General features: G+C 45.4%; 1 protein-coding gene across 4 annotated transcripts in view; it reads right to left on the reverse strand.

The window, feature by feature from the left end:
* The window catches only part of LOC110491138 (metabotropic glutamate receptor 7-like), a 126,632-nt gene that overhangs the window by 41,860 nt on the left and 59,814 nt on the right, over positions 1-24,958 (reverse strand). For 2 of the 4 annotated variants that reach the window (XM_090203732.1, XM_090203731.1), the window contains exons 5-8: positions 21,582-21,719; positions 19,250-19,312; positions 18,940-19,140; positions 4,249-4,388 (exon numbers count right to left, since the gene is read on the reverse strand). In XM_090203732.1, the coding sequence (XP_090059858.1) occupies positions 4,249-4,388; positions 18,940-19,140; positions 19,250-19,312; positions 21,582-21,719 (542 nt within the window). The remainder of the gene's footprint in view (positions 1-4,248; positions 4,389-18,939; positions 19,141-19,249; positions 19,313-21,581; positions 21,720-24,958) is intronic. The other 2 variants (XM_036947498.2, XM_036947497.2) reach the window with 1 other exon arrangement.

The following is a 24,958-nucleotide window of genomic DNA, read 5'->3' on the forward strand; positions in this document are numbered from 1 at the left end:
CTCTTGTTGGGAGGAGTGCAGGGGGAGCTCAGGCTTGTTCATTCTAACTGTGCCAACCATGGTGATCTTCCTCTTCAGGAGCTGCTGGTTGAGTGCAATCAGTAGCACACATAATCTCAATTTCTCATTGTGTGTGTGTGTGTCTTTGTGTTTTTTGTGGTGTGTAAATGATTTAAAAATATATAATTTAGGGGGTTTTCTTTGCTGTTAAACACATTTTGACCCTTAAGACAAGGGTTAAATGGAAGAAGTTTGGAACCACCAAGATTCTTCATAGAACTGGCCACCCGGGCAAACGGAGCAATCGGGGGAGAAGGGCCTTGGTCAGGGAGGTGAACAAGAACCTGATGGTCACTCTGACAGAGCTCCAGAGTTCCTCCGTGGAGATGGGAGAACCTTCCAGAAGGACAACTGTCTCTGCAGCACTCGACCAATCAGGCCTTTATTGTAGATTGGCCAGACGGAACCACTCCTCAATAATAGGCACATGACAGCCCACTTGGAGTTTGCCAAAAGGCACCTAAAGGACTCTCAAACCATGAGAAACAAGATTTTCTGGTCTGATGAAACCAAGATGAAACTCTTTGGCCTGAATGCCAAGCGTCACGTCAGGAGGAAACCTGGCACCATCCCTATGGTAAAGAATGGCAGCATCTTGCTGTGGGGATGTTTTTCAGTGGCAGGGACTGGTGAGACTAGTCAGGAACAAGGGAAAGACAAATGGAGCAAAGTACAGAAAGGTCCTTGATGAAAACCTGCTCAGAGTGCTCAGGACCTCAGACTGGGGCGAAAAAATGTATTTTTTTGTGAAGAATCAACAACAAGTGGGACACAATCATGAAGTGGAACGACATTTATTGGATATTTCAAACTTTTTTAACAAATCAAAAACTGAAAAATTGGGCGTACAAAATTATTCAGCCCCCTTAAGTTAATACTTTGTAGCGCCACCTTTTGCTGCGATTACAACTGTAAGTCGCTTGGGGTATGTCTCTATCAGTTTTGCACATCGAGAGACTGACATTTTTTCCCCATTCCTCCTTGCTAAACAGCGCGAGCTCAGTGAGGTTGGATGGAGAGCATTTGTGAACAGAAGTTTTCAGTTCTTTCCACAGATTCTCGATTGGATTCAGGTCTGGACTTTGACTTGGCCATTCTAACACCTGGATATGTTTATTTTTGAATCATTCCATTGTAGATTTTGCTTTATGTTTTGGATCATTGTCTTGTTGGAAGACAAATCTCCGTCCCAGTCTCAGGTCTTTTGCAGACTCCATCAGGTTTTCTTCCAGAATGGTCCTCTATTTGGCTCCATCCATCTTCCCATCAATTTTAACCATCTTCCCTGTCCCTGCTGAAGAAAAGCAGGCCCAAACCATGATGCTGCCACCACCATGTTTGACAGTGGGGATGGTGTGTTCAGCTGTGTTGCTTTTACGCCAAACATAACGTTTTGCATAGTTGCCAAAAAGTTCAATTTTGGTTTCATCTGACCAGAGCACCTTCTTCCACATGTTTGGTGTGTCTCCCAGGTGGCTTGTGGCAAACTTTAAACAACACTTTTTCTGGATATCTTTAAGAAATGGCTTTCTTCTTGCCACTCTTCCATAAAGGCCAGATTTGTGCAATATACGACTGATTGCTGTCCTATGGACAGTCTCCCACCTCAGCTGTAGATCTCTGCAGTTCATCCAGAGTGATCATGGGCCTCTTGGTTGCATCTCTGATCAGTCTTCTCCTTGTATGAGCTGAAAGTTTAGAGGGACGGCCAGGTCTTGGTAGATTTGCAGTGGTCTGATACTCCTTCCATTTCAATATTATCGCTTGCACAGTGCTCCTTGGGATGTTTAAAGCTTGGGAAATCTTTTTGTATCCAAATCCGGCTTTAAACTTCTTCACAACAGTATCTCGGACCTGCCTGGTGTGTTCCTTGTTCTTCATGATGCTCTCTGCGCTTTTAACGGACCTCTGAGACTATCACAGTGCAGGTGCATTTATACGGAGACTTGATTACACACAGGTGGATTGTATTTATCATCATTAGTCATTTAGGTCAACATTGGATCATTCAGAGATCCTCACTGAACTTCTGCAGAGAGTTTGCTGCACTGAAAGTAAAGGGGCTGAATAATTTTGCACACCCAATTTTTCAGTTTTTGATTTGTTAAAAAAGTTTGAAATATCCAATAAATGTCGTTCCACTTCATGATTGTGTCCCACTTGTTGTTGATTCTTCACAAAAAAATACAGTTTTATATCTTCATGTTTGAAGCCTGAAATGTGGCAAAAGGTCGCAAAGTTCAAGGGGGCTGAATACTTTCGCAAGGCACTGTAGATGTAGTATTTCAGTTTTTTATTGTGCAAACATAAAAACAAAAAAAGTGCTCTGTCATTATGGGGTATTATGTGTAAATTGAAGAGAGGGAAAAAACAATGGAATCTATTTTAGAATAAGGCTGTAACGTAACAACACGTGGAAAAAGTCTAGGGGTCTGAATACTTTCCCGAATGCACTGTATATTATGTCTAGTGTCACTTTTGGGTGTCAGGGAAAATGTATGGAGTAAAAAGTACATTATTTTCTTCAGGAATGTACTGAAGTCATCAAAAAATATAAATAGTGAAGAATAGTACAGATACCCCAAAAAACAACTTTAAAGTATTTTTACTTCAGTATTTTACACCACTGCTCACAACTAATGCAGCAAGCACCATACTATAGATGACACTGAATATATAACCTCCACTGAGTTGTTGCAGTGGAGAATACAATATATTTTTCATAATTTTTGAAAAGTAGTTCCACTCATAAGAGTGCAAAGAATAAGCTAAATAAAACAATATACTTTCATGCGTCCTATTTTGTACTCAATAGTAATTGATATCACCATGGAGACAGTAGTTTATTTTATTGAATGAAATGAAAAGCCAGAGAGTTATGAAAAATTTGATTAGTTAAGGAGAATATGATTTACCGCCTTAAAATGCCAATTTTACAACCGTCTTAGAGGGGGAATATCTCTTCAGGATCGTTATATTGTCATATAAATGTAAAGTCGTCTACAGAGAATTTAGAGAAGGCCACTGAATTTTAGTACTTAAAAGATACTGAGCCTTCACACTCCAGGAGATTTATTTGGCATTGCGTTTTGTCAACAATATTAGTTTAACCTTAAGGTCAGAAATGGGTTGGACTTATCAGTACTAGTCATCTAGAACAACTCTTTATCTTGCATCTCACATCACAACCTATATAATTTATCTTGCTCCCAAAAACATTGAAAACCTTTTGAATTAATCTATTAATTGCTCTGATAATGATCACGTTTAAGAAATTACACAACCACAGATTCTCACAACAAAGATTCAGAAAACAAACTGTCTTCAAATCTACTGCTTTTTTCTGGTCAATACCTTAGTGCATGCCAATATCTACAGTGTGTGTGTGTGTGTGTGTGTGTGTGTGTGTGTGTGTGTGTGTGTGTGTGTGTGTGTGTGTGTGTGTGTGTGTGTGTGCGTGTGTGTGTGCGTGTGTGTGTGTGTGTATTTCTGTACCTGTATGACAAATGTGTTTTTTTATTCAATTATGATCTGCTATCAGTTATCTGTGCAGGGGCTGTGATTTGTTATGTGGACAATGGTGCTCCCTGGAACAGCTCCTGGTTACAAACTGTAATGAGAACAACACCACTGTTGCCATGGAGACCACAAAGCAAGATTTGTCACCTTGGACTGATAAGGCTGCTGTAGTAGTTATTTTACATTTTTTATATTTTTAGGAGGAGGGGTGGTTTGTTGTGTTTGATGTTTTCAGAAGGGATTTAGGAAAATGTTTTGACGCATTTTGACACACCCCTTTTGATGCATATCTTCATCAGAGATGAAACCATCAAGGTCACCCGTCTCAATATTTCTTGATAAAGATATTTCATTAGATGGATATCAGTCTTTTTCTGATTTTGACAACTTGTTGCCATCTTGCCAAAAAGCAAGAGCAACAGGCAGGACTACAGGCTAACTCCTCAATTAGATTTTACAATGCTCTTCCTAAACAAATGATTGACTAATTAGTACTAATTAGTGGGAAATGTTCTCAATCAACAAGTGCCCAGTTTGTACTTATATTTCTGTAAAATGTATTAAATGTAGTTCTACAGATCATGAATATCATAAAATAAGGCCATTATAAGGATTTTTTTATGACCATTTTTCCTTGACCCTAGCCATGATTACATGCCATAACCTTACCCTGAGTTGGAGAGTCTCCACCCACTGTCCGATGGGCCTGTATTCAGGAACACTGGAGTTGGTCATCTGAAACTGGAACAGGTCGTAGCGTCCCGGGGCGTCACCGTTTTTATTAAACATAACCGACGTGCCTGCACTACCTGCAGGGAGACAGAAGGAAGGAATGATAGAAACGTGTTTATATTGAGTAGACCTTGACTTTTTCCACATTTTGTTATGTTACAGCCTTATTCTAAAATGGATTAAATAAAATATTTTACTCATCAATCTACACACTATGCTCCATAATGACATAATGAAAATAGGTTTTTAGAAATGCATCCTGTTTCCATTGATCATCATTGAGATGTTTCTACAACTTGATTGGCGTCCACCTGTGGTAACTTCAATTGAATTGACATGATTTGGAAAGGCACACAGCTGACTATATAAAGTTCCACAGTTGACAGTGAATGTCAGAGCAAAAACCAAGCCATGAGGTTGAAGGAATTGTCCATAGGGCTCCAAGACAGGATTGTGTCGAGGCACAGATCTAGGGAAGGGTACCAACAAATGTTGGCAGCATTGAAGGTCCCCAAGAACACATTGTCTTCCATCATTCTTAAATGGAAGAAGTTCGGAACCACCAAGACTCTTCCTAGAGCTACCACCCGGGCAAACTGAGCAATCAAGGGAGAAGGGCCATGGTCAGGGAGGTGACCAAGAACCCGATGGTCATTCTGACAGAGACCCAGAGTTCCTCTGTGGCGAAGGGAAAACCTTCCAGAAGGACAACCGTCTCTGCAGCACTCCACCAATTGGCCCTTTATTGCAGAGTAGCCAGATGGAAGCCACTCCTCAGTAAAAGGCACATGATAGCCCTCTTGGAATTTGCCAAAATGCACCTAAATTACTCTCAGAACATGAGAAACAAGATTCTCTGGTCTGGTGAAACCAACATTGAATTCTTTGGCCTGAATGCCAAGTGCCACGTCTGGAGGACACCTGGCACCATTCCTACCGTGAAGTAGGTGTCATGACTGTCCTGTGAGCATCCAGATGGGTCGGATCATCTTTGCAGTAAATAACTTCAGCCAGACCTCCTCTCACCCGCGAAGGGGGGAGAAGGGAGCTGGTGGGGGGTTGACAGTTCACACCCTGTTGTAAATCAAGGATTAGAACCTTCAGCCAATCTCCTTCTCCAAATTCACACAAGAATGTTTCTTTGTTTCACAGACATTTTCCCGCCAAAACTTTAACATGTTTTAAAGTGAATACTGGAACAATATTTCTAACATAGATTGTGGGGAATGGTCAGGGTCGATCTAAAGAATAATAATGTCATTTTGGTTGTTTTTTGTGTCATCATTAAACATATTAAAAACTAAATACTGTAACTTGAAAAGTATACACACTACATGTACGAAGTCTCTGTCCTCTAGGTTGTGTATGAAATTTAAAAAATGATGAAAGTGTTTTTGTTAAGTTGGGGATGTGATCGTAGAACCTATAAGAGGAAATTGTTTCTACAACTTTGTACAAATGAGTAGTCACCACCCCTTGAGTGTGGTCAGAGAGTGTGTCAGCCTCACGAACTGCCCCTTTTGAATGAACTGTATAAAATAGTGGGTTAAGATTTAACATATCAGACCAGAGAGGCATGTAGCTGCGGCTCATGTCCAAAGTGGTTTGAACTTTGAAATCTCAACACGAGGTAGAGACGATGAAGTTACCTCCTGGACAATCACTGGTACGGCTGATTAGCTGTCCTAAGTAAAGTATCTAGAAAAACAAATTTAAGTGGGACCATTCTACTACTCTTCTCAAATCACTGTAGTACGCTACTATCATCCCCCCAATGGGAAGCATCGTCACGGCTGGCTAGCCTATCTTCAAAGAGGCAGCTTCAGGAGCAAATGGAAAGTAGAATAAACTGTAGTTCTGTTCAGGACTACACGACAAGTCAACAGATACCGGACCATGGTAGAGAACAATGGTAAAAGATGAGTGGGGACCCCTTTTGAACAATCAGAGCCTTACAAGTGTGCCGCAAAAAGGCCCAACAACCTTTCCAAGAAGCATGGTCCCGACAGAAATCCACAAAGAACCAAGACATTTACAAGTGAACACATTCATCATTTTTTTCTCCAAAAAGGCGGCGGTTTGTGTGCAAAGAATATGATTACTGTGAGAGTAGTTTCTAAATGTACCAAAGTATTATGTCTCTGTCTCTCTCTCTCGCGCCCTCTCTGTCTTTTTTTCTACCAAGCCGCCATATTGTGTCAGCCCGTGTTATCAATTAGTTAGCGAGTAAATAAATAATTAAACAAATTTGTGGAGTATTGAGTCATAAGTAAGACTGGGTTTTTTGCAGATGCAGGAGGTTACGACTGTTCAGAATGATGATATGATAGGAGGTTAAGATTAATGAGTTGACTGTTTATAGATGTAATAGCTAAAGACCATCAGACTTTATTTTGGGAGATATTAACTCTTTAAAGAACTGCTCTCGTGGTTCCCCAAATCCTAATGAGATGATTGTTACATTATTCATTTGATTGGGCAACAATTAACAATAGTTAGATGATTAGATAAATAACAGTCATCAGATTAATGAAAGCAAAGTCACGACAATGGTGGTGGCGGCATCATGCTGTGGGGACTGGGCAGGGACTTGGAGACTTCTCAGGATCGAGGGAAAGTTGAACTAGGTAAGTACAGCGAGATCCTTGATGAAAAGTCCCCAAAAAATCAAGGGGTCTGAATACTTTCCAAATACACTGTATTTATGCGAAGATTTGAATTACACATGCATATTTTCAGTTAAGACTAATAAAGGCCTGGGGTTAGTCTTCAGGGCACATTGGTCCAACAGTACATCAACCTCAGTGAGAGAAAAAATGTACACAGGGTGTGTTCATGTGCTGATAGCCTATTCATAATGACCATTTCCCCTCATTATAATGCTAGCAAGACCAGCTAGCTCCCTACGGACTGATGATGACTCTGCTGTGCTATAGACCTCACCTGTGTTCCCTGTGAAAGAGCATGTGCTGAGTCTAGCCAACACCACACCACAGCTCTACATTTCACATCTCAGCACTTCAGCATCAGATCGGTGTGATACACCATTAGATAGATGTGCAGCATCATTGGAGTGGTGTGCAGCTGTAGGTTATCACAGCTCTGCATTAGGAATATCATATGGTGGCCATTCTACAAGACGGTTGCACATTTCCTCAGGTCAAAAGCAAACCTTCTCAATCACACATGCTGTACAGGAAATGAAGATAAATAGGTCAGCCATAGAATCATAGGGTCCCCATCTGGCCCCAATTTGTAGCAGCCTGTCTCAAGCAGAGAATCGCAGATTTGGCTTATTAGTTTACTGAAGGTTCTGGACACCTGAAACACGCTACTGTAGAAATGACATCCATGGCCTGATTTGGATGAAGTGTGCATGTGTGCGTGTGTGTGTGTGACTGTGTTTGTGTGTGTTCGCGTGCTTGTGTGCGTGCATATGTGTATACATCTGTGCGTTTCTGTGTGTTAAGACCTCGCCATAATAAAGAGGTTCTGAGAAACAAGTGTCTCTTTTGATGTGACATAGAGTGCTAGGTCGACTGTCGTAATAGAACTGGCTATAAAACCTGTAGAAGGAAAAGGACCAATAACACATATCCAAAATGGTTTTAGGGGACACGTTGCCTTTGTGTTTTGTATAGGACAAGAATTGCAAAATTCCAGAAATTTTAAATAAATTCTCTGGTTTTCCCGAAATCCTGTTTGGATAATTCCCGGAATAAGGAGGGAATAATCAGGAAATCCAGAATCCTCCAACCAAGATTTCGAGAAAACCATGGAATTAACTGAAAGTTCCCCGAATTTTGCAACCCTATGTAGAACGTTGTCTTGTGAGATACAAGCTGTACCCCAACGCTCCACACGTTTCCTTTTAGTTTGTGTCAGTATTGACTGTCAGTAGCCTACACAGCAGTTATTTTCCCAAAAGACACCATCATTGAACATTTTACTAAAGAGCAAGGCCAAAATCTCCCCTCATACAGCAAGCAGAGAGATGACAGTAAGTAAAACAAGCTCATTTAGACGAGACCTAAAGGATGCAGAAATCTAATGGGAGGACCCAATCCGACATTCAAAGTATGTACAGTTAGGCCAAATACTGTATTTTGGCACACTTGCACTTTTCCTACATAATGCTTCATTTCATGTCAAATTTCATTTGAAAAAAACTTTGGGTCTCCACACCTTTGCCCAGGATTTAGGATTGTTTAGGTGTTTTTTTTTTAGAATTTCAAATCATGCTTTCTTGTGTCTCATTCAGCAGTGGGGTCTTCCTATGTTTGCTACAACCAAATGAAGCATTCAAAGAAACCAACAACCTCCTTACAATCAAACATGGGGGAGGTTTGATAATGGCTTTGCTGCCTCTGGTACTGGCAATCTTGAGTGTGTGCAAGACATCATAAAATCAGAAACACAGTATTGGAGAATGAAATACAGGTATGTGGCCTAACTTTTGTGTGTGTGTGTGTGTGTGTGTGTGTGTGTGTGTGTGTGTGTGTGTGTGTGTGTGTGTGTGTGTGTGTGTGCGTGCGTGCGTGCGTGTGTGCGTGTGTGTGTGTGTGTACACAGTGCATACGGAAAGTATTCAGACCCCTTGACTTCTTCCACATTTTGTTACATTACAGCCTTATTCTAAAATTGGTTAAATAAATAAAAACTCTAAACACAATACCCCATAATGATGAAACGAAAACAGGGTTTTAGACATTTTTGCAAATGTATACTTCGATACTTCATATTTTAATGAATAAGTGAAACTGAAAACAAAATAACCAAACTTACAAAGACCCGTGACTATGTAGCGCTCAAACACACTATACATAAACAGTGGCCAGACGGAAGCCATTCCTCAGTAAAAGGCACGACAGCCCGTTTGGAGTTTGACAAGAGTCACCTAAAGGACTCTCAGACCAAGAGAAACAATATTTTATGGTCTAATGAAATCAAGATTGAACTCTCTACCCTGAATGCCAAGCATCATGTCTGGAGGAAACATGGCATCATCTCTATGGTGATGGATGGTGGTGGTAGCATCATGCTGTGGGCATGTTTTTCAGCGGCAGGGACTGGGAGACTAGTCAGGATCGAGGGGGAGGATGAATGGAGCAAAGTACAGAGAGATCCTTGATGAAAACCTGCTCCAGAGTGCTCAGGACCTCAGACTGGAGCAAAGGTTCACCTTCCAACAGGACAATGACCCTACGCACACAGCCAAGACAACGCAGGAGTGGTTTCGGGACAAGTCTCTGAATGTCCTTGAGCGGCCCAGCCAAAGCCCGAAATTGAACCCGATCGAACATCTCTGGAGAGACTTGAAGATAGCTGTGAAGCAATGCTCCCTATCCAATCTGACAGATCTTGATAGGATCTGCAGAGAAGAATGGGAGAAAATCCCCAAATATACAGGTGTGCCAAGCTTGTAGCATCATACGCAAGAAGATTTGAGACTGTAATCGCTGCCAAAGTTGCTTCAACAAAGCACTGAGTAAAGGGTCTGAATACTTTTGTAAATTCGAGAAACCTGTTTTTGCTTTGTCATTATGTGGTATATAAATTGATGACAGAAAAAAACAATTGAATCCATTTTAGAATAAGGCTGTAACGTAACAAAATGTGGAAAAAATCAAGGGGTCTGAGGACTTTCCTAACGCACTGTACAACTGTATGTTTCTGTGTGTTAACACCTCACCATAATGAGGAGGTCCCAGAGAATCAAGTGTCTCTTTTGATGTGACATAGAGCGCTATACAACACCCAGTAAGGTCGATGGCCCTCATCCAGCCATTGTTAGAGACTGTATTACTCCTTCAGTTTAACAGTGAGTTAACCTTGGCTGTGACTACAATAATTCAAAGGCATAGGAGATACCATTTTTTATTTAGGACGGGGGGACTCGGAGCAGATGTGGAAATGGAATTGACTGCAGTGATGTCTCTATAAAATATGTTAAAGACAAAGGACCAATAACACCTGTCCAAAATGGTTTTGGGGGACATGCTGCCTTTGAGTTTTGTGTAGGACGTTGTATTTATGAGATAAAGTCTGTACCCCAACGCTGCACACCTTTCCTTTTAGTTTGTGTCAGTAGGGACTGTCAGTAGCATACATGCCAGTTTTTCCCCCAAGGACATTTGTCATTGAACATTCTGCTAAAGAGCAAGACAAAAATCTCCCCTCATACAGCAAGCAGAGAAATGACAGGGAGTAAAACAAGCTCATTTAGATGCACTATACATACAGCAAGCAGAGAAATGACAGGGAGTAAAACAAGCTCATTTAGATGCACTATACGAACAGGATGAGACCTAAAGACTGCAGAAATCTAATGGGAGGACCCAATCCGACATTCAAAGTTTGTACAGTTGTTGCCAAATACTGTATATTGGCACCCTTGCACTTTTCTTACATAATGTCTAATTTCTTGTCAAATAAGTAGAATTTGTAAAAAAAATATATATATATATATAGTCTCCACACCTTCATATTGGATTTTCAACGTTGCAGAACCAATTGTATTTTTGTAAACTTAAGTCATTTACACAATAAACACAAATGGCATGGATTTTGCTTTTTGCATGTCGGAGCTAATACATGGTTTCACAGCCTTTGGCCAAGATAACTGTAGACAAACAGTTATTATAGCCATCAATGAGCTTTCTGCACCTTTCTCCTGGCAATTTGGCCCACTTTTCAGCAGAACACTGCTCTAATTCTTCAATATTTGAGGGGTGCTCTCCACCAACGCTGTTTTCAGATCTCGTGTAGGTTTTGGATGTGATTCAGGTCTGGACTCTTTGCTGGCCACTCCAGAACAGTCCAGCATCTTTTCTTGAACCTTTCCTGGGTGTTTTTTGTGTGTTTTTGGGATTGTTGTCCTGCTGGAAGACCCACAACTTTCAATGAATACCCAGTTTTTAGACGCGGGTTAAACACTGTACTCCAATACAGCATTTAGACACGGGTTAAACACTGTACTCCAATACAGCATTTAGACACGGGTTAAACACTGTACTCCAATACAGCATTTAGACACGGGTTAAACACTGTACTCCAATACAGCATTTAGACGCGGGTTAAACACTGTACTCCAATACAGCATTTAGACACGGGTTAAACACTGTACTCCAATACAGCATTTAGACGCGGGTTAAACACTGTACTCCAATACAGCATTTAGACGCGGGTTAAACACTGTACTCCAATACAGCATTTAGACACGGGTTAAACACTGTACTCCAATACAGCATTTAGACACGGGTTAAACACTGTACTCCAATACAGCATTTAGACACGGGTTAAACACTGTACTCCAATACAGCATTCAGACGCGGGTTAAACACTGTACTCCAATACAGCATTTAGACACGGGTTAAACACTGTACTCCAATACAGCATTTAGACGCGGGTTAAACACTGTACTCCAATACAGCATTTAGACGCGGGTTAAACACTGTACTCCAATACAGCATTTAGACGCGGGTTAAACACTGTACTCCAATACAGCATTTAGACACGGGTTAAACACTGTACTCCAATACAGCATTTAGACGCGGGTTAAACACTGTACTCCAATACAGCATTTAGACACGGGTTAAACACTGTACTCCAATACAGCATTTAGACACGGGTTAAACACTGTACTCCAATACAGCATTTAGACACGGGTTAAACACTGTACTCCAATACAGCATTTAGACACGGGTTAAACACTGTACTCCAATACAGCATTTAGACACGGGTTAAACACTGTACTCCAATACAGCATTTAGACACGGGTTAAACACTGTACTCCAATACAGCATTTAGACGCGGGTTAAACACTGTACTCCAATACAGCATTTAGACGCGGGTTAAACACTGTACTCCAATACAGCATTTAGACGCGGGTTAAACACTGTACTCCAATACAGCATTTAGACACGGGTTAAACACTGTACTCCAATACAGCATTTAGACACGGGTTAAACACTGTACTCCAATACAGCATTTAGACACGGGTTAAACACTGTACTCCAATACAGCATTTAGACACGGGTTAAACACTGTACTCCAATACAGCATTTAGACACGGGTTAAACACTGTACTCCAATACAGCATTTAGACACGGGTTAAACACTGTACTCCAATACAGCATTTAGACACGGGTTAAACACTGTACTCCAATACAGCATTTAGACACGGGTTAAACACTGTACTCCAATACAGCATTTAGACACGGGTTAAACACTGTACTCCAATACAGCATTTAGACACGGGTTAAACACTGTACTCCAATACAGCATTTAGACGCGGGTTAAACACTGTACTCCAATACAGCATTTAGACACGGGTTAAACACTGTACTCCAATACAGCATTTAGACACGGGTTAAACACTGTACTCCAATACAGCATTTAGACACGGGTTAAACACTGTACTCCAATACAGCATTTAGACACGGGTTAAACACTGTACTCCAATACAGCATTTAGACGCGGGTTAAACACTGTACTCCAATACAGCATTTAGACACGGGTTAAACACTGTACTCCAATACAGCATTTAGACACGGGTTAAACACTGTACTCCAATACAGCATTTAGACACGGGTTAAACACTGTACTCCAATACAGCATTTAGACACGGGTTAAACACTGTACTCCAATACAGCATTTAGATACGGGTTAAACACTGTACTCCAATGCAGCATTTTTGATTATATGCTGATTTCATGATGCCTCAAACATTTTCAGGGGCCCCCAGTACCAGAGGCCGCAATGCAACCCCACAGCATTATCAAACCTCCCCCATGTTTGACTGAGGGTGTTCTTTTCATTGAATGCTTCATTTGGTCATCAGTAAACACAGTGCTGATCAGTATTGGCAAAGATTAAAGCTCTAATTTCATTTAATTGGGCCATAGAACATTTCCACGGGATTTAGGCTTGTTTAGGTGTGTTTTTGAGAATTTCAACCAGGCTTTCTTGTGTCTCCAAATTAAGCATTAAAAAAACGACACCCTCCTTACAATCAAACATGGGGAGGTTTGATAATACTGTGTGTGGCATCATGACATCACTAACACGGTATTTGAGAAATTAAATAAGGGGCTTGATTCATGTGTGTGTGTGCGTGGTTGTGTGTTTATATCTGTATGTTTCTGTGTGTTAACACCTCGCCATAATGAGGAGGTCCCAGAGAATCAAGTGTCTCTTTTGATGTGACATAGAGCGCTATACAACACCCAGTAAGGTCGATGGCCCTCATCCAGCCATTGTTAGAAAGACTGTATTACTCCTTCAGTTTAACACCTTGGCAGTAAATAAAATAATTAAAAGGCATAGGAGATACCATTTTTTATATAGGACGGGGGGGGACTCAGATCGGATGTGGAATGGGAATTGACTGTAGTAATAGCTCTTTAAAATGTGGAAAAGGACCGATAACACCTGTCCAAAATGATTTTGGGGGACATGCTACCTTTGAGTTTGTGTAGGACATAGTCTTTGTGAGATACAGTCTGTACCCCAACACTGCACATCTTTTATTTTACTTTAGACACTTTTTGTGTCAGTAGGGACTGTCAGCTGCCTAGATGCCAGTTTTCTTTTCTCCCAAGGACATTTGTCATTGAACATTCTACTAAAGAGCAGGAGAAAAATCTCCCCTCATACAGCAAGCAGAGAGATGACAGGAAGTAAAACAAGCTCATTTAGATGCACCATACATACAGGAAGAGACCTAAAGGATGCAGAACTCTCATGGGAGGACCCAATCCGACACTCAAAGTTTGTATGACCATCAAAGTCAATAAGTTGCTTAAGTTTTCTCGATAAGATTCCTGTGCATTAGTCATACACAATTCACTACCTTAATTCACTACCAGCTTTTGAAATGGCAGTGTTAATGGTCTGCAAGGTGTATTAGAAGAGCTCAATTGGGTTCAGACGAGGGGAGTTAATTCCCTGAATAACCCAGGTGAAGTCACTGAAATAACTTTCACTCTGTGTGTGCAGAATATGAATAGGTTGTCTAGGGCCCCATTCAGCCCTATCTGAACTGTGTGTAATAAACATGAGACTAGCAGGACCTTTAGTGTCGATGCATTGTACATAACAATACATGACTTGAACACTTCCCATCCTTTCCTCCCTCACATACAGTATATTGTGGAAGCCAGCTGACCAGGTTTATGCCTGGACATTTGGCAGATAGACAATGGTTTGTGGCAAGGCAATTTATTGTCAGTTGTCATAATATAACATTAGCTGTCATGAATGTTAAGGACATCAGTATTATGTCAGTATTATGACACAACCCTTAAGCCCTTAAGACAACAGGCTCATGTAAAGTGTTACATTTCCAATACTTGCACTAAACATATGACTGCAGAAAGGCAGAATCCTCTTTACTATGAAACTGAAACAAAAACACACACACACAGCTGTGGTAGTCAACAATCTGCCACTTCTGCTTCCAACAGACAGAGAACAGAGTTGTTGACATACTGTATCTTGTTGTTGACAAGGTGTTGACATAGTACAATGTAAGCAGTGGGTATGACAGGACTACAAGACTGTCTTGTTCTACGCCCATGGAAATACAAAGAATCACACACACACAGATTAACACACACACAAACACTCACAGTCTGCCAGTAAGCAAACAATTAAGCAGTGTGGCTCTCCATGCAGATAGAAAGCCATTACAAACGCCATTCTATTTTATATTTCACGTTATTTCCAAGGGAACAAAATTATCTGTGTGGACAGCTTTGTGTGAGCGCTGTATGAGATGAAAGATTCATACGTTCGCATGGGGCTCTGAACTAACACATGACAAAAGTGCACTCCTGCTGTGCTGTGTCGAGCAGTGTGGGTGGGCTGGGGGCTCCACTCCTGCTGTGCTGTGTCGAGCAGTGTGGGTGGGCTGGGGGCTCCACTGCTGCTGTGCTGTGTCGATCAGTGTGGGTGGGCTGGGGGCTCCACTGCTGCTGTGCTGTGTCGAGCAGTGTGGGTGGGCTGGGGGCTCTACTGCTGCTCTGCTGTGTCGAGCAGTGTGGGTGGGCTGGGGCTCTATTCCTGCTGTGCTGTGTCGAGCAGTGTGGGTGGGCTGGGGGCTCCACTACTGCTGTGCTGTGTCAAGCAGTGTGGGTGGGCTGGGGGTTCCACTGCTGCTGTGCTGTGTCGATCAGTGTGGGTGGGCTGGGGGCTCCACTACTGCTGTGCTGTGTCGATCAGTGTGGGTGGGCTGGGGGCTCCACTACTGCTGTGCTGTGTCGATCAGTGTGGGTGGGCTGGGGGCTCTACTGCTGCTGTGCTGTGTCGAGCAGTGTGGGTGGGCTGGGGGCTCCACTACTGCTGTGCTGTGTCGATCAGTGTGGGTGGGCTGGGGGCTCTACTGCTGCTGTGCTGTGTCGAGCAGTGTGGGTGGGCTGGGGGCTCCACTACTGCTGTGCTGTGTCGAGCAGTGTGGGTGGGCTGGGGGCTCCACTGCTGCTGTGCTGTGTCGAGCAGTGTGGGTGGGCTGGGGGCTCTACTCCTGCTGTGCTGTGTCGAGCAGTGTGGGTGGGCTGGGGGCTCCACTACTGCTGTGCTGTGTCGAGCAGTGTGGGTGGGCTGGGGGCTCCACTGCTGCTGTGCTGTGTCGATCAGTGTGGGTGGGCTGGGGGCTCCACTGCTGCTGTGCTGTGTCGATCAGTGTGGGTGGGCTGGGGGCTCTACTCCTGCTGTGCTGTGTCGAGCAGTGTGGGTGGGCTGGGGGCTCCACTACTGCTGTGCTGTGTCGAGCAGTGTGGGTGGGCTGGGGGCTCTACTCCTGCTGTGCTGTGTCGAGCAGTGTGGGTGGGCTGGGGGCTCCACTACTGCTGTGCTGTGTCGAGCAGTGTGGGTGGGCTGGGGGCTCCACTGCTGCTGTGCTGTGTCGAGCAGTGTGGGTGGGCTGGGGGCTCTACTCCTGCTGTGCTGTGTCGAGCAGTGTGGGTGGGCTGGGGGCTCCACTGCTGCTGTGCTGTGTCGATCAGTGTGGGTGGGCTGGGGGCTCCACTGCTGCTGTGCTGTGTCGATCAGTGTGGGTGGGCTGGGGGCTCTACTCCTGCTGTGCTGTGTCGAGCAGTGTGGGTGGGCTGGGGGCTCCACTACTGCTGTGCTGTGTCGAGCAGTGTGGGTGGGCTGGGGGCTCTACTCCTGCTGTGCTGTGTCGAGCAGTGTGGGTGGGCTGGGGGCTCCACTACTGCTGTGCTGTGTCAAGCAGTGTGGGTGGGCTGGGGGCTCTACTCCTGCTGTGCTGTGTCGAGCAGTGTGGGTGGGCTGGGGGCTCTACTCCTGCTGTGCTGTGTCGAGCAGTGTGGGTGGGCTGGGGGCTCCACTACTGCTGTGCTGTGTCGAGCGGTGTGGGTGGGCTGGGGGCTCTACTGCTGCTGTGCTGTGTCAAGCAGTGTGGGTGGGTTGGGGGCTCCACTGCTGCTGTGCTGTGTCGAGCAGTGTGGGTGGGCTGGGGGCTCTACTGCTGCTGTGCTGTGTCGAGCAGTGTGGGTGGGCTGGGGGCTCCACTGCTGCTGTGCTGTGTCGAGCAGTGTGGGTGGGCTGGGGGCTCCACTGCTGCTGTGCTGTGTCGATCAGTGTGGGTGGGCTGGGGGCTCCACTGCTGCTGTGCTGTGTCGATCAGTGTGGGTGGGCTGGGGGCTCTACTCCTGCTGTGCTGTGTCGAGCAGTGTGGGTGGGCTGGGGGCTCCACTACTGCTGTGCTGTGTCGAGCAGTGTGGGTGGGCTGGGGGCTCTACTCCTGCTGTGCTGTGTCGAGCAGTGTGGGTGGGCTGGGGGCTCCACTACTGCTGTGCTGTGTCAAGCAGTGTGGGTGGGCTGGGGGCTCTACTCCTGCTGTGCTGTGTCGAGCAGTGTGGGTGGGCTGGGGGCTCTACTCCTGCTGTGCTGTGTCGAGCAGTGTGGGTGGGCTGGGGGCTCCACTGCTGCTGTGCTGTGTCGAGCAGTGTGGGTGGGCTGGGGGCTCTACTGCTGCTGTGCTGTGTCGAGCAGTGTGGGTGGGCTGGGGGCTCTACTGCTGCTGTGCTGTGTCGAGCAGTGTGGGTGGGCTGGGGGCTCCACTACTGCTGTGCTGTGTCGAGCAGTGTGGGTGGGCTGGGGGCTCCACTGCTGCTGTGCTGTGTCGAGCAGTGTGGGTGGGCTGGGGGCTTCACTGCTGCTGTGCTGTGTCGAGCAGTGTGGGTGGGCTGGGGGCTCTACTGCTGCTGTGCTGTGTCGAGCAGTGTGGGTGGGCTGGGGGCTCCACTACTGCTGTGCTGTGTCGAGCAGTGTGGGCGGGCTGGGGGCTCCACTGCTGCTGTGCTGTGTCGAGCAGTGTGGGTGGGCTGGGGGCTTCACTGCTGCTGTGCTGTGTCGAGCAGTGTGGGTGGGCTGGGGGCTCTACTGCTGCTGTGCTGTGTCGAGCAGTGTGGGTGGGCTGGGTGCTCCACTGCTGCACTTCTCTTGTTTCATTATTCTCCTTCTTTCACTCTCTTCAGCTCTGTGTCTCAAGCACCGTGGGGAGAGCAACAAATACGGCACACATGGACACATACAAATGCACATGCACACGCACCCACAAACATAGTCCAGACAGGATGCAGTAAAGAACAAATAGATATGTCTGTCAAAGCTATGGGAGTACTAATGTTGGCTTACAAGTACAAGGGTTAGTGAATCTGAATACTGAATCAGCCGGGGTAGACCGGGCAATGGCTAATTTAGTGAGCCGAGCATTCTTCTGTGACAGTGTTATTGCAAGTGCATAGCAGGTACTGTATAGGTTCAGAAAGAGTGCAACAAAATACAGCAACAGCTTGTTAGCCTTTTCTGAATGCTGTGAGAAACATTTATTCATTATTGTACATTTGCATGAATTGTGCCCCCGCATGAATTGTGTTAAATACCAACTGGAGAGAAGTTGGCAGCTACAAAGGTTTTTCTAAATTCTTTCTGAGACCAAAAGAAAATATTAGCCTTCAGACCTTGCATAAGTCTCTTCTAGAAATGGTTATGCCACGTAGAATTTCATTTTATTTTTATTTCACCCATTTCACCTAGAAACAACAAATACTTGAGAAATGCCAATTTACCATCTCCCAGGCAAGGTTTCTCATACTTCTACAACACACCACCCCTACTGTACACCCTCCAATCATTCCTCTATTCAATTCAACTAAATTCAGTAAACTTTATTCATTCCCATGGAGAAATTATTGTTCCATAGAATTTGATCTAGTAGAACGGACAGAGAGAGTTGGACATTCCACGATTTGGAGAATTTACAGTATGTGGTCCGCTGGCACTTTAATTAATAATGTTTAATTAATTGTTGCTCAACACATCACACATAGGAGAATCCAGTGCCTGTAGTGACTGCATGTTCAGAAATGAAATGGCAAATTCTATTGGTGGACTGAGAAAAACATGTGGATTTTAAAGCAATGTCCACTCTATCTGTCCATGCTTCTATCTTACCTCTCACCTGTCCTTGTTTAATTGTATTTGCACAAAACAAATTACACTGGAACACAAAGAAAAATATGTACTTATATGAAGCTTGCGGCATTTCACTTCGCCTATATGTTTAAATCAACACGGTCAGGGGATAAGCAATGTACTGACCGTTGAAGCTGGCGTTGCGTATGTACTTGAGCAGAGTCTTCCCCTCGGCTGCCTCCATCACAGGGCAGATGCCAGAGTGCTCAGGACACAGGTCTCTCTGCATGTTGTGGAGGGCGTGAGCCATTGCGTACACCGCATCTATCACAAACTGCACCTTCCCCTCCTGCTCGTACTTTGAGTCTATTCCGATCCGCTCCTGGCCTGAGGGACAAGACAGTGGAGAGAGGAGAGGGAATATGTAATACATGCCATTTAGGAGACGCTTTTATCCAAAGCGACTTACAGTCATGCGTGCAGACATTTTACGTACGGGTGGTCCCGGGAATCGAACCCACTATCCTGGCGTTGCAAGTGCCATGCTCTACCAATTGAGCTACAGAGGACCAAAGAAAAAGGACAAGAAAAGGACAGTCACACACTGTGAATTAGTCACCCTGATCATATACTGTAGCACGGCATGGGTCATAGTCCTGCAGAGTCCTGTTGTAGAAGTGTAAAACAAGAAGTGCTAGCCAAGGAGGAGACAACCAGGCATAAATGAATACCATATGTACATATGCATATATTTCATAGTGAAGTCAGGCTGCTATTGGCCCTATATATTTGTATCACATTTGTCCCATTTTAAGAGTGTTCAAGGCCTTGACGAGCTTCTAGAGCACGTGTCAAAGTCATTCCACGGAGGGCAGAGTGTCTGCCGGTTTTCGCTCCACCCTTGTACTTGATTGATGAATTAAGGTCACTAATTAGTAAGGAACTCCCCTCACCTGGTTGTCTAGGTCTTAAAACCAAAAGTCAGCAGACACTAGGCCCTCCATGGAATGAGTTTGACAGCCCTGGTCTGGAGGCATCTCCTAGCACCTCTGGCAGCACCATGTTCTATTTCGGTCTCTTCCCTTTCGGTCTCTTCCCGCTTCCCTTTGGATTATTTTGTAGGCATTTTCATTACACTGGTGATACTGAATGTCTAAATGAATGGCTTCAGGTTGGTAGGGGATCTCTTCGCTCTCTCACACACACTTAGTTTAGGTGGGGATCCTTTGACTGCGGTATTTTGCACATTTTCAACGTGCTAATGTGAACAGGTTCTATCATTAAGCATGGCATATGGACGCTGAATATATTCATTTGAAAGACGCAGGCAGTAATGAACAAGGATACATTAACAGGAAAGCAGCTCGTCAATACACAGTGCAAAATAACAGATGAATGGGGCGCTATACAGCACTGTGGGGAAAGCTGCTCGAGTGCAAGGAGATTACTGTGTGATTTTCACATTTAAGTACCAAATAAAGACTCCCAGTTCACATTGCAAACTTGAGAAGAAGGAAAAAAAGCAGTCTGTGTGGCCATGACGAATATGACTACAACGTGGGAGACTGGCACAAGCTGAAGGAGGTCAAAAGTAATAAGTGTTGACATTTTCTCCAGTTTCTCTCCTTTCAACATACATTTCAGCCCACACATAACCTTTCCTGTTTTCCAGAGCAGTGAGTAGAGTACTGAATGCATAAGCTTTGAATGCAAAAAAAATAACCTTCCCCTTAGTACCTGACATTCATAAATATGGATATGGATCGGCTTGGTTAGATGGAGAAATGGAAGCAGCTCTACACCAACCTTTTTGTGTCTTTGTACAATGCTTATACGCTTTGTTGATATTCTACATACATTTTTTATGTGGTTTAGTAAGTGCAAGGATCTGAAGCATGTGGCACATAAAGAAATGATGAAAGACGGTATATATAAGATACTGTACCAACAACTCCCTGTCGCTCTAATTGCTATAGCTATAGCTAGCTACTGTATGGTCAGCAGTACATCTCAGCCATAAGCCATATAAAATATATCAATCCCTGTCACTAGCATTGACTCAGTGACATTGTACAGCTTCGCCCTTTGCTGGCATACCTAGAGGATAGAAAGTATCCACCACAGTATGCAACACTTCCACACTATCAATACTCCCAAGTCCCAACACACCTCATTGCAAATAATGCTTGCAGCGAGATCAAAACATCATCAGTATTAAAGCTCTTTGGGAGCATCAAGTGAGCTACTGTAGCAGAGCTTTACTTACTTTCAACATTTCTGTGTAGTTCCTCTGCTCAGCACCTCTCCAAATGGCATGCATGTTTGCTCTACTACCTACTTAGCATACATATCACAGCTTAGCACTGCTGGCATGATGCCATTACCCAGCTGGGCACAACTTTAGTATCCCAGTAGGACCAGCTATTTACATTATCCAGCGGACTACACCTCAGAGTCCTCATTTGTAAAGATGTGCTCTACCATTATCTTAAGATACCTATAAAAACATAATCCTGCACCAACAGGAAGTGTGAATTATTACGTGGATTATAATTAATGGACATTTTTGAAGGGGTTGATATATTTTTCTTAAGAAAAAATCGAGTCTGACATTTCTAAGTGGAAATTGCAAACTTCAGAAGCCTTTTTAAACTTCAAATTTCCCGCATTGCAGGAAGGTTCACCTGCAACAGGGTAATCAAATGTGGATCCTACATCGGTATTCTTTTCATAGTGCACCATTGCCAATAGTAATGACCCCTCCCACAAACAAACAAACATGAAAAAACTTAACCACATAACCAAACAAATCTCTGTTGGCTACCTACCTGTGCATTTCCTGCTGGTGTCCTCTCTTTTGGAGGAACTAAGGAGCCTGCAGTCAAAGTTCTCCTCCCAGAACTCGGCGAACCACACGTTCCGGCGATTATTCTCCAGGGTGAGCGAGGTGAAGTATTCATCAAACCCTGGGGAATCGAACAAAGAAAAGAGAATTCTTAAGATCTCCACCAATTACCAACAGAACCCAACCAAAGGGAAATGATGCAAGACTTGGGCAGTGCTGCTGCAGCTGCAGCGCTGTGCTGTACTGGCATTTAGGAGTTGTATTAGTCTCATAGCTACGAAGTACAAATAAACCACTTGTTATCAAGTTTTGACCACTGCAGTTCCTGTGTACCACATGGATCTTTAATCAGGGCTTTCATCTTGGAAATGACATGAATATGACATTAATTAAAAAGCAGGATACATAATAAACAAGACAATAGTAAACATGTCGTCCTCCACTAATGATTCAGCACCCCCCTTGGGCCAATTGATATATCGCGTGTGACTAGCACATTTCAATTATCGTGTGTGGCCACAGATTATCCATTATATTTACCAGATACTCAAGTGGCCGGTCTAACAATGAAAATAAATGGCTTAAAATATGGAAGGCAGTAGTTAGTCTGGGTACCATTCTCTCTAGCTAATCCCCTCTCTATACTCCGGGTCATGTGCCAAAGACTCTTTGGGAATTACAAGGAGTGGCAAGGAGTGGAATGTTAGCTAAAGAGACTGGTATCCAGACCAGAAGGTGGTCAGGAGGAGGCAAGATCAGGTGGGATTCTAGCCAATGAGAGGGCAGATACGCGTGTGAAAAACAGGCCCAACTCCAATTTTTCTGGGATGTCATGTGTCCATCTCAACATGAACTATTCAGAGGAAACTTTGTGAATCAGACCTTCATGGTTGAATTGCTGCAAAGATACCACTACTAAAGGACACCAATAAGAAGAAGAGACTTGCTTGGGCCAAGAAACACGAGCAATGGACATTAGACTGGTGGAAATCTGTCCTTTAGTCTGATGAGTCCACATTTGAGATTTTGTGTCTTTGTGAGGTGCAAAGTAGGTGAACGGAAGATCTCCGCTAGTGTGGTTCCCAGCGTGAAGCATGGAGGTGGAGGTGTAATGGTGTGGGGGTGCATTGCTGGTGACACTGTGTGTGATTTATTTAGAATTCAAGGCATACCACAGCATTCTGCAGCAAAATGCCATCCCATCTGTGGTTAGTGGGACTATCATTTGTATTTCAACAGGACAATGACCCAACACACCTCCAGGGAATATCGCCGCCCGCAAGAAGAACTGTAGGCAGCTAAAGTGGAGAGGTGACGATATGAGGCAAGGCAGCGCAGGAGGCACGAGAGGCAGCCCCCAAAATCTTTTTTGGGGGGCACACGGGGAGATTGACGGAGTCAGGCGAGAGACCTGAGCCAACTCCCTGTGTTTACCGGAAGCAGAGTGGGACTGGTCAGGCACCGTGTTATGCGGTGAAGCGCTTGGTGTCTCCAGTGCACACTCATAGCCCGGAGCGCTACATGCCAGCCCCCTGCAAGTGCCATATGCGAGAGTGGGCATCCAGCCAGGGCGGATTGTGCCAGCTCAGCGCGTTTGGTCTCCGGTGCGCCGTTTCGGCCCAGGGTATCCTGCGCCGGCTCTGCGTACTGTGTCTCCGGGGCGTTGGGAGGGTTCAGTTTGCCCTATGTCTGCGCTCCAACTGTGCCGGGCGAAAGTGGGCATTGAGCCTAAGGGAGAGGTGTGGTAAGCACCAGATCTCCAGTGGTCTCCCACAGCCCGGTTCGAGCTGTGCCTGCATTCTGGAGGGGCCGGGCTAAAGTGGGCATTCAGCCTGGAGGAGTGGTGCCAAGGCTGCGCTCCAGTGCTCCCCCACAGCCCGGTTCATCCGGTGCCTCCTCCACGCACCAGGCCTCCTGTAGGTCTCCCCAGCCTGATGGGCCCTGTGGCAGCCCCACACACCAGGCTGTCTCTGCGTCTCTTCCCTCCAGAGTCGCCCTCCTGTCCGGAGCTGCCAGAGTCGCCCTCCTGTCCGGAGCTGCCAGAGTCGCCCTCCTGTCCGGAGCTGCCAGAGTCGCCCTCCTGTCCGGAGCTGCCAGAGTCGCCCTCCTGTCCGGAGCTGGCAGAGTCGCCCTCCTTTCCGGAGCTGGCAGAGTCGCCCTCCTGTCCGGAGCTGCGAGAGTCGCCCTCCTGTCCGGAGCTGCCAGAGTCGCCCTCCTGTACGGAGCTGCCAGAGTCGCCCTCCTGTCCGGAGCTGCCAGAGTCGCCCTCCTGTCCGAAGCTGCCAGAGTCGCCCTCCTGTCCGGAGCTGCCAGAGTCGCCCTCCTGTCCGGAGCTGCCAGAGTCGCCCTCCTGTCCGGAGCTGCCAGAGTCGCCCTCCTGTCCGGAGCTGCCAGAGTCGCCCTCCTGTCCGGAGCTGCCAGAGTCGCCCTCCTGTCCGGAGCTGGCAGAGTCGCCCTCCTTTCCGGAGCTGGCAGAGTCGCCCTCCTGTCCGGAGCTGCGAGAGTCGCCCTCCTGTCCGGAGCTGCCAGAGTCGCCCTCCTGTCCGGAGCTGCCAGAGTCGCCCTCCTGTCCGGAGCTGCCAGAGTCGCTCTCCTGTCCGGGGCCTGCGGCGAGGGTCCCCGCTCCAGAGGCGCCACCTAAGTGGGCCAAGCCTAAGGTGGAGCGGGGTCCACGTCCCGCACCAGAGCTGCCACCGCAGATAGATGCCCACCCAGACCCTCCCCTATAGGGTTAGGTTTTGCGGCCGGAGTCCACACCTTTTTGGGGGGTACTGTCACGCCCTGACCTTAGATCTTTTTTATGTCTCTATTTTGGTTTGGTCAGGGCATGAGTTGGGGTGGGCATGCTATGTTTTTGTGTTCTAAGTTTTCTATTTCTGTGTGTTTGGCCGGGTGTGGTTCTCAATCAGAGGCAGCTGTCTATCGTTGTCTCTGATTGAGAACCATACTTAGGTAGCCTTTTCCCACCTGTGTCTTGTGGGTAGTTGTTTTCTGTTTTTGTGTCTACACCAGACAGAACTGTTTCGTGTTGTTACGTTTTGTTATTTTGTCTCAGTGTTCAGTTTTTTAAATAAATAATCATGAACACTTCCCACGCTGCGCTTTGGTCCACACCTTCTTCATACGACGACCGTTACACTGTGTAAGGGCTATTTGACCAAAAAGGAGAGGGGAGTGGTGCATCAGATGACTTGGCCTCCACAATCACCCGACATCAACCCAAATTAGATGGTTTGGGATGAGTTGGACCACAGAGTGAAGGATGGTGAACGATCAGTCCTTGCTTCCATACTGTAGCATTGTCTATTAATCTGAGAGTGGTTACATTTCTCCAGGCCCATCCCTCAGCTTTTTACCTAA

Source organism: Oncorhynchus mykiss, chromosome 16 (assembly GCF_057628025.1).
Source record: "Oncorhynchus mykiss isolate SJ-2025 chromosome 16, ASM5762802v1, whole genome shotgun sequence".
In the NCBI taxonomy this organism is placed as follows: Eukaryota; Metazoa; Chordata; class Actinopteri; order Salmoniformes; family Salmonidae; genus Oncorhynchus; species Oncorhynchus mykiss.